Source organism: Bison bison, unplaced genomic scaffold, assembly GCF_000754665.1.
Source record: "Bison bison bison isolate TAMUID 2011002044 unplaced genomic scaffold, Bison_UMD1.0 scf7180017864143, whole genome shotgun sequence".
Lineage (NCBI taxonomy): Eukaryota > Metazoa > Chordata > Mammalia > Artiodactyla > Bovidae > Bison > Bison bison.
In genome coordinates, this window is record NW_011494715.1 from 3,639,713 (window position 1) to 3,652,708 (window position 12,996).

At 45.0% G+C, this 12,996-nt stretch overlaps 1 protein-coding gene across 1 annotated transcript in view; it reads right to left on the reverse strand.

Annotated features, from left to right (window-relative positions):
• FDFT1 (farnesyl-diphosphate farnesyltransferase 1) overlaps positions 1–6,223 on the reverse strand; it is a 26,713-nt gene extending 20,490 nt beyond the window's left edge. Inside the window, exon 1 of the mRNA XM_010840266.1 lies at positions 5,913–6,223. Coding sequence (XP_010838568.1) covers positions 5,913–6,011 — 99 coding nt within the window. The 5' untranslated portion in view covers positions 6,012–6,223. The remainder of the gene's footprint in view (positions 1–5,912) is intronic.
• Between the last annotated feature and the right edge of the window lie 6,773 nt (positions 6,224–12,996).

Consider the following 12,996-nt stretch of genomic DNA (forward strand, 5'->3'; position numbering starts at 1 on the left):
CCTGGTAACTCAGACGGTAAAGAATCTGCCTGCAATTCAGGAGACCTGGGTTAGATCCCTGGGTTGGGAAGGGATCTTGAGGGGGGTATGGCAACCCACTCCAGTATACTTGCCTGGAGAATCCCCATGGACAGAGGAGCCTGGCAGGCTAACGTCCATGGGGTTGCACGACTGAGTGACTACGCACACACACACGTTATTATATATTTGTGTTTGAGGGGGGAGAAAAATTCTGTTCCCTATTATCAGATGCAGCCAGGGATCTGTGACCCAACAGAAAAACAGCCACTGCTTTACAATCCAAGATACACAGTTTCTGGAACACCTCCAAGGACAGGTAATTCACTACCTCTGGAGACTGCCCACCTCACTTTGGTTTTTCGTTGTCCCATAGGTGTTTCTCAGATCAGATCAGATCAGTCGCTCAGTCGTGTCCGACTCTTTTCGACCCCATGAATCGCAGCACGCCAGGCCTTCCTGTCCATCACCAACTCCTGGAGTTCACTCAGATTCATGTCCATCGAGTCAGTGATGCCATCCAGCCATCTCATCCTCTGTCGTCCCCTTCTCCTCTTGCCCCCAATCCCTCCCAGCATCAGATTCTTTTCCAATGAGTCAACTCTGCGCATGAGGTGGCCAAAGTACTGGAGTTTCAGCTTTAGCATCATTCCTTCCAAAGAAATCCCAGGGCTGATCTCCTTCAGAATGGACTGGTTGGATCTCCTTGCAGTCCAAGGGACTCTCAAGAGTCTTCTCCAACACCACAGTTCAAAAGCATCAATTCTTTGGTGCTCAGCCTTCTTTACAGTCCGACTGTTTTCTCTAATTAGAGGTATACTCAGCCATTTTAAAAAATGCCTCAGATTAAAACTGGCTCAGAAAACCTAAAACTAACAAAATTATCCCTGGAGAAGCAAATGGCAACCCACTCCAGTATTCTTGCCTGGAAAATTCCATGAACAGAGAAGCCTGGTGGGCTACAGTTTATGGGGCCGCAAAGAGTCGGACACAACTGAGTCACTGAGCATGGTAAAATATTGTACTCTGTGCTCATCAAACCTTAGAGCTAGAAGAGGGAATAGTCCAGGTCTCACTTTTCAAAAAACGTAAAAGATGCAAAGATAAGTGTCTGGACCCAAATGACCACCTTATAAATGATGTCCCCTGACTTCAAACATTCAGCTCCCTTGTCCTGCTATCATTTTTTCTTTGTAGTGCTTCTCTCCACATGAAATACTGTGTATCTTTTTTTTTCTTCATTCTGTCTCTTCTACAAGAATGTAAGGTTTGTAAAAGCAAGGTCTTCACCTATTTTGTTCACCGTTTAATCTCAAGCTCCTAGAACAATATCAAGCATGCAACCAGTGGTCCCATGTCTGTTAGATGAATACAGGAAGGAAGGAAAGAAGGAAGGGAGTAAGGGAGGGCGGGACTATACAGCAGAATTGGAAAGAAGTGGAAAGGGAAGAAACCAGCAACTGTTGCATGCCTGTGATGTGTCTGGAGCACACACGACAGCGCTGGGATATGATCCGCTGTCTGGGGCCAGTAGAAGCCTGTGCTCTTTATCCCAGGGTGACCTTCAGAGTGGAAGCAGGAAGGTCTTCAAACAGGCCCGGGTCAGCATCCTGGAACCACCATTTAAGAGCTTCATATTTCAACCACTTTATGTCACAGTTTTATAACCTGTAAAATGGTAGTACCAATAGCTCTTATGTCTTTAGGGTTGTTGTCAAGATCAACTAAGTGTGGTAAATTACAAAATGGCCATAAAGTTTGTTGCTCTTTCCATCAGAAGATGGAGTCTTTCTCCACCTCTTTGCATATGGGCTCCCCTTTTTTTGGCCAATAAGACAGTAGGAACTGTGAGTTAAGCATAAAGCTCAAGAGTGTGTGCACACTAGGGTTTGCACAATTCCAGTCAAGAGTAGAGAGCCCCCAGCCTATAGCCTGTAAATCACACATGGTCCAGCCACATGCCAACTGGCCAACTGAGCAAACTCAGTAGGAATCAACCCCAAGCTGGCCCAGACCAGAAGAACCCCCAGCTCTCCCAGAGAACTGTGAACTAAATAACAGGTGTTATTTTAAGTCACTGAGTTTGGTTTTTTTAATTATGGTGAAATATATTGTTGTTTAGTCACTAAGTCATGTCTAACTCTTTTGTGACTCCATGGACTGTCATCCACCAGGCTCCTCTGTCCATGGGATCTGTCAGGCAAGAACACTGGAGTGGGTTAACCATTTCCTTCTCCAGGGGATGGTCTAGACCCAGGGATCCAACCTGTGTCTCCCACACCGGCAGGTGGAGTCTTTACCCTTAAGCCATCAGGCAAGCCATGGTGAAATACACATGAAATTGCCCATCTTGACCATTTGTAAGCAGGCACTTCAGCAGTGTTAAGTACAGTCATACTGTTGTGCAACCAGACTCCAGAATTAGGCTACACAGTTTTGGGGTGGCAACCCAGTGAAAGCTAACTGATAATAGACTTCAAGTCTAGCACATAGAAGAACTCAAATGCTGTCTATTATTAACTTGATTAGTTTAACTCACAGTATAATCCCCTAATCCATTCACCTGCCAAATTACTGTTCCCAAAATACTGCTTTCATCATGTCATGGGTGCATTTGACCATTGCCTGCTACCATGAATATAGCTCAGCTCCAGGATTCCCACATGCACTACTGCACTTTGTACTTCTTTTTTTTAAAGTTAATTTATATGGAGTACAGTTTCTTTACAATGTACTTTTTTTTTCAAAATCCCTTTATCTATTTCTTTTTTAAAGTGTTTATTTATTTACTTAGCTGTGCCTGGTCTTAGCTGCAGTACATAGGATCTTTGACCTTAATTACAGCATGTGGGATCTAGTTCCTTGTCCAGGGTTGGGACCTGGGACCCTGCATTGGGAGCAAGGAGTCTTAGCCATTGGACCACCAAGGAAGTCCCTTTACAATGTACTTCTAACTTGGAATCCTCAGCCCCACACACTGTGCACAGTCCTACCAAATGACTTGGCTCATACTGGCTTTACACACGGATGATCCTCACCACTAATCTAAATCTAATATTTCTTCAAGGCCCTACACATTACAAAGCACTTATTCTGTGTTTTCTGAAAACTTTTTGCTGTAAAATGGTTCTACTTCGCTAAAATTTCCTGAAATCTCAATGAACTTAAGATGACTTGGCATTTCCTAGGTTAACTTTTTTCTTTTTGGCCAAACTGCACGGGTGCCTGGGGTCCCAGTTCCCTGACCAGGGATCAAACTCTCACCCCCTGCACTGGAAGTGCACAGTCTTAGCCACTGGACCACCAGGAAGTTCTCTAGGTTAACCTTTGTACACCTGTTCTCCATCAGGGATGAACTGAGGGTACACAGTTTCCTGTCTGTGTCCATCACACAAAGTGTGCTCAGCTTTCCACTGAATCTGGACCACCCTCTGCTTAATGTGACTCTGTTGCTCATCACCTTAATGACTGTCAGCATGATGGAATCAAAACCGGTTTGTTACAGTATTTTCAGTATTTTTGTCTTCACTTAAAATATTTTAGGGACTTCCCTGGAAGTCCAGTGGTTAAGACTTCAGGCTCCTAATGCAGGGGACATGGGTATGCTCCCTGGTTGGGGAACGAAGATCCCACAGGCTGCAAAGCACAGCCTAAAAAAATATATAAAACATTTTATAAATAAAGTGCATTTTTTTAAATTAAAGCAATTATGAGTTATGTTAATTAGAAATACAGTATCCATAAGAAAGGAATTTAAAGTTCTGAAATAACCAGATCACACCTAAGGAATATTGTTCAGTTTTGAATACTAGACTTTAAAGTAAGAGAGACCAGGTTGGTTAATGATCTGGAAAAAGTAACATATAATGAATAACCACAAGCAGAACACAGAACATTTGGCTTGTATATCATTATTCTTGGAGAGAATGAGACTTGTCTTAAAATACTTAAAGTGGCATATTACAAAACAAGGATTAGACTCTCTTGACTCCAAAGGGTGAACAAAGAGTAAAACTTCAACTCACTGTTAAGAAACACTTCGTAAAAACCAGAACTGTCTGGAGGGGGCCAGTCTCCAGAGGTAGTGAATTACCTGTCCCAGGAAGTGTCCAGGAAACTGTACATCTTGGATTGTAAAAGCAGTGGCTATTTTTCTGTTTTGGCAGCATCTGATAATAGGGAACATCTGATAATAGGGAGCATCTGATAATAGGGAACAGAATTTTTCTACCCCCTCAAAACACACGAATATACAATAAAATAAATATTTCCAAATAATTTCAGGAAAGGACCACCTAAGCGCTCTTAGCCAGAATCTCCTAAGTAAACAAATATCTATCAACCAAGGCATAGGAGCAATTTAAGGCTGTATTTCCTTTAGGCATCCCTTTAAAAACTAATCCCCTATCCCAGGCAGAGGTGACTTTTTCCTTCAGTAAATTTCCTTACCGCATGTATATTCTGCCATAGTTACTTAAGTTTCTTTTGTTTACAAAACTAGAGGTTTCTTGAGGGCACTGCATCAAGACACATCAAACAAGGCTCCTGTTTTCAAACAGCTTAAAATCTGGAATCAAACAGACTCTTAACTCTGAAAGGGACTCTGGGAACATAAAACCCATCCACAAATAACCAGGATACAAGACTATGGGGCTGATACAAGATTAAACAGTGCTAGAGAAAATGGTTGAGGGAGGGTCAGAGGTAACAAGAAAAGGCATCTCATTATGGTGCCTGCCTAATTTCTATGAACAATTTTATAACATTTTATCGACCGGACAAGAGAATGAGCTCTTTGGGTGTCTAATTTGTCTACACATGTTATCCTGCCCTTCTGAACCCAGCATAAAGCCTAAAACAGAACAGATGTTTTATAAATGTCTGCTGAGAGGTCAAGAGAGGTAGCAGTCACAGAAGCTAGACTGTGAAGGAGAAGGATTCTGAGTTACATCACAAAGGGAAAATTTTTCTGATGGAAAATTATAGTGTTTTAATAAAGGACAACAACTAAGAGTATATTTAAACAAAGGACAGTATTTGTGATGTTTCCATTGGGGAAAAGAATTTATAACTTTTGATATAACCCCACTACTTTAGTTGAATGTGTCTATTCATTTAAAAATCACTTAATGAGTTTCTTGTTGGAATAAATACCATATTTATTCATTGCAAATTCACTGAACAAAGGGTACAGGAGTGAGGCAGATGAAATACAAACAAACCCAAGTCTGGCCTTCAAAGAGCCAACTGTGTAGCTAATCGACAGACAGACAAATAATTAGAACTTGCAAGAGTAGATAAGTGTTCTAAAAAACTCAGGGAGCACAGAGGACGAAGGGACTGCTCAGACTGCAGGAAAGAGGTGGGGAGAAGCGTATGGAGGTGGTGTAACTGAAAACTGTCAGAATGAGTAAGGTTTCATTCCAGAAAAGGTATTCCTGACGATATCTTCATGGTTCATTATGTTCACAAAATTCTTTCACACCTCTCCCATTTAATCTACCCATGTGGTTGTGTTACCCACGTATTACAAGACATTAAAAAATCAATCTCAGGAACAGAACGAAATGTGAAGCCAACTACTTGAAAACCAATGTCTTGAACAAATAGAAACATTTTAAGCAGCAAGACAACTTGGGGGTTAGGAGAATGCCTGGGACACAAGGGCAGCCGGGCCAAATATTGGGGTAACGGAAGGTGAACCAAACTTGGCAGGTGGGGCCGCCTGACGTGATAGGGGTCTGTTCCCCGGAGGGAAGGAGGGAGCTCGAGGGGTCTGGCACTCGCTGGCCGCGACCTCTGAGCTCGATTATGGGCCCTGCCGGTCAGACCCAGAAGTCAGCGGTCGCGCGCAGCCTCCCCATTCCGCGGGGATGCAGGGATGCTCAGCCCACCTGGTCCATTTTGGGTATCACCTTCCGCCGGCCCCCCATCTGGAAGCGCAGAAGGTTGTAGAACTCCTCAGGGTGCCCCAAGCACTTCACGAACTCCATGCTGGCGGCAGCGGACAGTCGGATCCCTGAGCTCACCTCGTCGAAACCTCAGCCTGGCCCCTTCGCGCACTCAAGGAAGATTAGGCTGAGGAGGTGCGGCTAGACGGCAGGGCGGGGCGGAGGCGGACCCAACGCGGCGGCGCCACGCCCATTTCCCCACCAACTTCAACGGGCCTCCAGCTCTCGCGCCGCTCCCGGTGAGCGCGCGGGGTGGACTGACGGGTGTCGATTGGCTAGGGCCGCTCGCACCAGGAAGACGCTGGCCAATCGGCGGCGGCATGAGTCTGGCGTGAGGACCACATCCTAGAGGCTAAATGGAGGGTGAAAAAGGGGCGGGCGGGAGAGCGGGATTGGTGCTCGTAATGGAGGTGGGCCTTTGTTTTCCTCTGTTTGCCTTGCGCGGATCTGGGGCAGTGAACCCTCGCTTTGCGAAACCCCGAGGCGGAGCTCATGGCGTTGGAGACCGGCCCCGGGCTGGCTTCCTCTGAAAGCCCAGCCGCGGAGAGTCCAATATGACTTTGTTAACAAGCCCTCCACATGTTCGTCCTGCCGACCAGATTAGCTCTTCCCGGACGCACTCGGCGCAGGCGCACCTCGCTGGGTGGGATCAGCCTGAGGCTGCCGAGCACACTTTAGTCCCAGAAAAGGATTTGAAGAATTTCTACGCCCTATCCAAAGATGATATGGAAAGTGCTCTCACAAGCCCCAGAAAGTAATTGCTATCCCAGCCCCCAACCTCCATATCTATTTTAACAGCAATCAGTGACCCTTTTAAAATTTTAAGGCAGATCAGATCACTGCCCAAAAACCTGCAGTGTCTCTCCATTACATTCATAAAAGCCGAAGTTCCTATGAGAGTCTAAAAGCTATATATATGAGTAGCGCCCCATTCTCATTACCTCTCTCACCTTTATTTTCTATCCCTCTCTCCTTTGCCCAGGGCCTGTTGTCAACAGTTCATTTTCCTGCACTATTTCCTCCCACGCCAGATATGCAGTTGGCTAACTCCTTCAAGTCTTTGCTGGTGTCTCATTTAGGCCCACACTGATCACCCTGTTTTACAGGGCAGCTTGCCCCGATTCCTCCCCCACCACTGCTGATGCCCCATTCTGCTCTAGTTTTTCCAGTAGTCTTGTTTCTACGGTCCTTGGACTCTTTAATCAATAGAAATTGATAAGAGGCCAGACCAGGAATTGAGGCAAGGCTTTACTGGGACATGAGAGAAAACAAGTAGTAGATTCCCTTGCTCAGTCTCTGAAGGGGGGCCAAGCTTGTCCCTTAAATGGGGTGAGGCTAGGGGCAGATCAGTGGGTGGTGGGTGGAAGGGGAGGAGTGGCTTAGGTGGTTGGCTCACTGATGGTGCTGTGTGCAAGAATCATGGAGTACCTGCTTTTGTTCCTGGCACCTCAGAAGTGCCAGTTGGGTTTTGGTCTTATTGTATCTTATTGTTCATGTGGAACCCTGTACCAAGGTCACAGGATAAAAATCTCTGGAACTGACCAAACCCCATAGCAACTGTTGCCATCAGCCTCCAGATCTAAACCAGACAGTTCTCTGACCCCATATTATGTAAAATGTGCACCCTATTAACCACCCTATAGCATCGTAACCAATCACCTAATGCCACCATTCCAGTAGGAATTTTCTCTGTCTTGAGGCTATAAAAGTTGGCTGCTAACCTGCAAAAGGGTTCGGTTCTCCCTTGAGCCAGCCCACTGTTCTAACAGCATCTCCCACTCTAATAAACTTTATTCTCCTCTCATTCTGCCTCCTCATATCTGGAAATTCTTTTCCAACCTGTGCATGGACCATAATTTTCCCAACAGTTCATTATTTGCCCAAACTGCCCAAACATACAGTTATGTTTAGTCCCTTCTAGTCTCTTTGCATTCTGCTGCTCGGGGAGACATCTGTCCAGGTCTAAGCACTACAGTTAAGGGTCCAGGTCCCAGCCTATCTCAGGACTGATTGCATTCTGATATATATCGTTTACTTATGATGTTTAGTGTCTGCTTCTCCTTGTAAACTGTAAATTCAACAATGACAGACCTTTGTTTTGTTCACTAACATAGCCTCAAGTTTTACAGTGCAACTCTTTGATGTCCCCTGAACACTGCAAACTTAACATTGCCCCTAACTGGAATCTCTTGCCCATTGAAACTCCTTCTCCTTCTCCACTAATAGCCTCCCGATTGCCTAATTACAAAATCCACATGTCATCCCTAAGTCCTCCTTGCTCTCCCTACACCCAGTCATTCATCAAGTCTCTGGAGTCCAAGAAACACCTATATTTCATCTTAATCTCTGCTCCATCGAGGTTCAAGCCCCATCTTCTCTCTCCAACTATTTTGAGGACAGTTTCCCATCTCTCTCTCTCCATCCAATCCCATGTGACAGTTTGAATAATGTATCTAAAACATATATTTGATTATATTACTCTCTTGCCTACCATCTTTCCCTTTCATAAGGTATTATGATTTTAATCAGCTTATGGTGAGGCCCTGTGGGCTTTTAGACTTTGCTTTCATGAATTAGTCTGGCAACATAGAAAAACAGACTGAAGGGAGTTTCACGGAGAACTCATGTATCCATGATTTAGTTTCGTCTTACCTGATGTTTCAGGCAGTTCAGTTCAGTAGCTCTCGTGTCCGACTCGTTGCGACTCCATGAACCACAGCACACCAGGCCTCCCTGTCCAACACCAATTCCCAGAGCCTACCCAAACTCATGTCTATTGAGTCAGTGATGCCAAACTTGATGTTTGGTCCTGCTTAAAACTCTTGTCCTAAAGGAAATCAACCCTGAATATTCATTGGCAGGGCTGATGTTGAAGCTGAAGTTCCAATATTTTGATGTAAAGAGCCAATTCAATAGAAAAGATCCCGATGCTGGGAAAGATTGAAGGCAGGAGGAGCAGCAGGTGACAGAGGATGAGATGGTTGGATGGCATGACCAACTCAATGGACATGAATTTAAGCAAACTCCGGGAGATGGTGAAGGACAGGGAAGCCTGGTGTGCTGCAGCCCATGGGGTTGCAAAGAGTAGGACACAAGAGCCACTGAACAAGAGTAACAAAAACTCTTGTCAACTTGTAACTTTATATCACTACTTGCATACTGCTTTTGGCCAGAAAACACAAAGCTAAGAGTTTTAGCACTCCTTCGCTTCCCTGTTACAAGGATCCTGTAGGAAACATTCCCTTCTTTCAATTTTAAATTCCACAAAGGAAATGCTTTCAAGATAAAATCGAGGATTCTGGCACAGAATAAAAATTACCTCATCATTTGGCACTTAAATTCCCTTTGGATTTCAGCCTCCTAGTCAGTCACTTGACTACTTTGAAACCTTTTTTGAAGCTTTTCTGAAGCTCCCTGGCCTCTCTCCTTTGTCTGTTCTTCAAATTTAATAAGCATCCATTAAACACCAACAACATGCCCCACACTGGGAATAATGAAGACAAGGTGGATGAGGTTCTACCCCAAAGAGGGAGAGGCGGAAGAAGTCCAGTCCAGAATAAGAGACAGATGTGTCTGACGTGATGTTGCTGTTCGCTAGAGACACACCTGGAGCCTCATCCAGTTCCCCAAGTCTGATCCAGGTGCCCAGCCAGAAACAGTATGGACAAATGGACAGTGGCCAGACCAGATAAGATGAAAGAATTCTTACCCATAACCTCTGCACCAGTTGGCCTGGAATGGTCAGGACTTGATCAACTACTTCTCTATCTTTTGTCCCTGCTTCCAACTCAGGACCAACCACAGAAAACCAAATATACTCCCCAAACCAGTCACACAAGACACCCCCACTTCTAGTTAGCTTGCTTCCAGCATCCCCTTTCCAACCTCCTCCCATCAGAGCAAAATGATTTCATTTTTTTTTTTTTTTTGACTATAAAGTCTTCCCACTCCCTGCCTGCCTCTGAGTTTCAGCCACATGCCAGTGATGGGGGCTGAGGCCCTTGCTATAGCAAGCTCTGAATAAAAAGCCTCATTTGCTTGTTCTTATTCCGGTGGACTTTTCTATTTCCACAAACCTCATTACTTCAATCATGTTTACCCGTTACTCTCATCCAGAACTTTATGCTAATTATCCTTTGTCTGACTCTTCACCTCACCTTGAACCCCTCAAGGTCAGGGACTGTGTCTAAACAGGGCACCTGGCACAGTACTTGCCACGTAACAAGTCTCCACTACTTTTTATTGAATACCAAGGCTTGAAATGAGAGACTGTATTGGAACTTTTAGACCACAGATAGGCAATGGCACCCCACTCCAGTGCTCTTGCCTGGAAAATCCCATGGACAGAGGAGCCTGGTGGGCTGCAGTCCATGGGGTCACTGAGGGTCAGACACGACTGAGCGACTTTACTTTCACTTTTCACTTTCATGCATTGGAGAAGGAAATGGCAACCCACTCCAGTGTTCTTGCCTGGAGAATCCCAGGGACAGGGGGAGCCTGGTGGGCTGCCGTCTATGGGGTCGCACAGAGTCGGACATGACTGAAGTGACTTAGCAGCAGCAGCAGGCAGTCACTTGGCCCCCACCCTGACACACAAAGCACTTTTTCGTAACCTACTAAAATGTTTCCAACACTGTTGTAACAAGCTGGCCTTCTCCTACTAGTGTAGAAGTTTTCTTGTCTTGTTTATCATTGTATTTCCAGACCTAGCATTTAGGAGGCATTTACGAAATAACTGGGGACTCTTTATCCCTTCTCAGTGTCTATCCTGAGAGATTTGTACTTTCCTTCTCTTTAATAAATCCTATTCACTTGCTACCATGAGTGTCTGCGTGTTCATGAAGTTCATTCTTTGGCTCTGTGAACAAGAACTCAGATTCTCATTTCATCTTTTGGGGGCTCATCCGGGATCCTTCAACACCTATATAAGATCTGAAAAGTCAAATCCAGGCAATGGCTGATTCCACTCCTCCTTTTGAGACCACCTTATGGAACTGGGTATCAACTTCCACCTGGTGGAAACCCCTGGTCCTGAATGGAAGTCTTATTTTGCTCATATTGTTTTTTGGCCCTTGTATTCTAAATTGTCTTTCTTGCTTTGTAATGTCTCACATTGAAGCTATCAAGCTTCAAATGGTTATAGAAATAGAGCCTAAGATGACATACCGAGGTTCACTAGATCATCCCAGTGGTGAAGATCTAATTGCCATCCCTTCATGATGCCCCTACACAGCTTGGAGAAGCCAGATTGGTCACTGCCCCTTTCCCCAGACTGGCATTTAGTCTCCATCTCTAGAGGCGAGGATTGAGGGAGAAACTGCTAGGCAGTCAGTGTAGGACTCTGAGACCTCGGTCTTGTTTTCAATAAACATCTCACTCCATTAAGCCTAAAGCTATACCCTCTGTCCTGAGTTCTTGGAATGTGTCCTTTTGTTGTTGTTCAGTCGCTCAGACGTGTCTGACTCTTTGTGATCCCATGGACTGCAGCACTCCAGGCTTCCCTGTCCTTCACCATCTCCCATAGTTTGCTCAAACTCATGTCCATTGAGTTGGTGATGACTTCCAATCATCTTGTCCTCTGTCATTCCCTTCTCCTCCTGCCTTCAGGGTCTTTTTCAGTGAGTCGGTTCTTTGCATCAGCTGGCCAAAGTAGTGGACCTTCAGCTTCAGCATCAGTCCTTCCAATAAATATTCAGGGTTGATTTCCTTTAGTATTGACTGGTTTGATCTCTTTGCTGTCCAAGAGACTCTCAAGAGTCTTCTCCAGCACCACAGTTCAAAGGCATCAGTTCTTCAGAACTCAGCCTTTTTTATTGTCCAGCTCTCACATCTGTACATGACTATTGGAAAGACCATAGCTTTGACTATATGGACCTTTGTAGGCAAAGTAATTTCTCTGCTTTTTAATATGCTGTCTAGGGTTGTCACTGCTTTTCAATGTGTCTTTGGCCTGATAAATGATCAGCAATCAGATCCAAGGAAGCAACCAAAAATGTAATTAATACTAGTAAAGATATAAAACTGCTATAATCCCCACCTTTTGGGGGACTCTTTACCCACCTCAGTGTCCATGCTGAGAGCTTAGTACTTTCCTTCTCTTTAATAAATCCTATTCATTTGTAAAAAAAATTAAAAAAACAATTATTGAATGGCTAAGGCCACTGAGAAGAGACTCTTGAGAGTCCCTTGGACTGCAAGATCCAACCAGTCAATCCTAAAGCAAATCAGTCCTAAATATTTATTGGAAGGACTGATGCTGAAGCTGAAACTCCAATACTTTGGCCACCTGATGTGAAGAAATGACTCATTGGAAAAGACCCTGATGCTGGGAAAGACTGAAGGCAGGAGAAGGGGACAACAGAGGATGAGATGGTTGGATGGCATCACGGACTTGACGAACTTGAGTTTGAGCAAGTTCCGGGAGTTGGTGATGGACAGGGAAGCCTGGTGTGCTACAGTCCATGGGGTCACAAAGAGTCAGACACGACTGAGCGACTGAACTGAAGGCCACTGAAGCCTCACATTAAATTCCAAGCTTTTTACAATGTCAATCATCATGAAACTCCAGCTCGTAAGTAAATCTTTTCCCTAACACCTGCGGAGTCCAAATATCTCACCTCTTACCCCTAAGTGAAACCTGGACTTTCCACCCCTCACCTGCAGCCTGTCAAGCAAAGCCTTTCCTCCCGTCGAACAGGCACACGGGCCACAGGCGTCATTCCCACTGTTCACCCCACCCTAGCCCTGCAGGTCCTGTAGCACCATCTTCTTCTCTCATCCTCATTCAGTCTGCCTCTACTGGCTTTTCCTTTCCTCCTCGCAGAACTAATCTGAAACTTTCTGCCACGAACCTCCTGCCAGGATGAATGGTATCTCAGAGCGGGCGTGGCAGCCGTGTTTTCTGTGTTTTTGTTTCTTTCGTGTTTCTGCTTCCCTGTCACCTCCACATGGAACCCAGTCCATGCAGTTCTGCTGAAGAACTGAAAACGTGGTCATCAACCTTCACAACTCAGCTACTAGGTGCTAC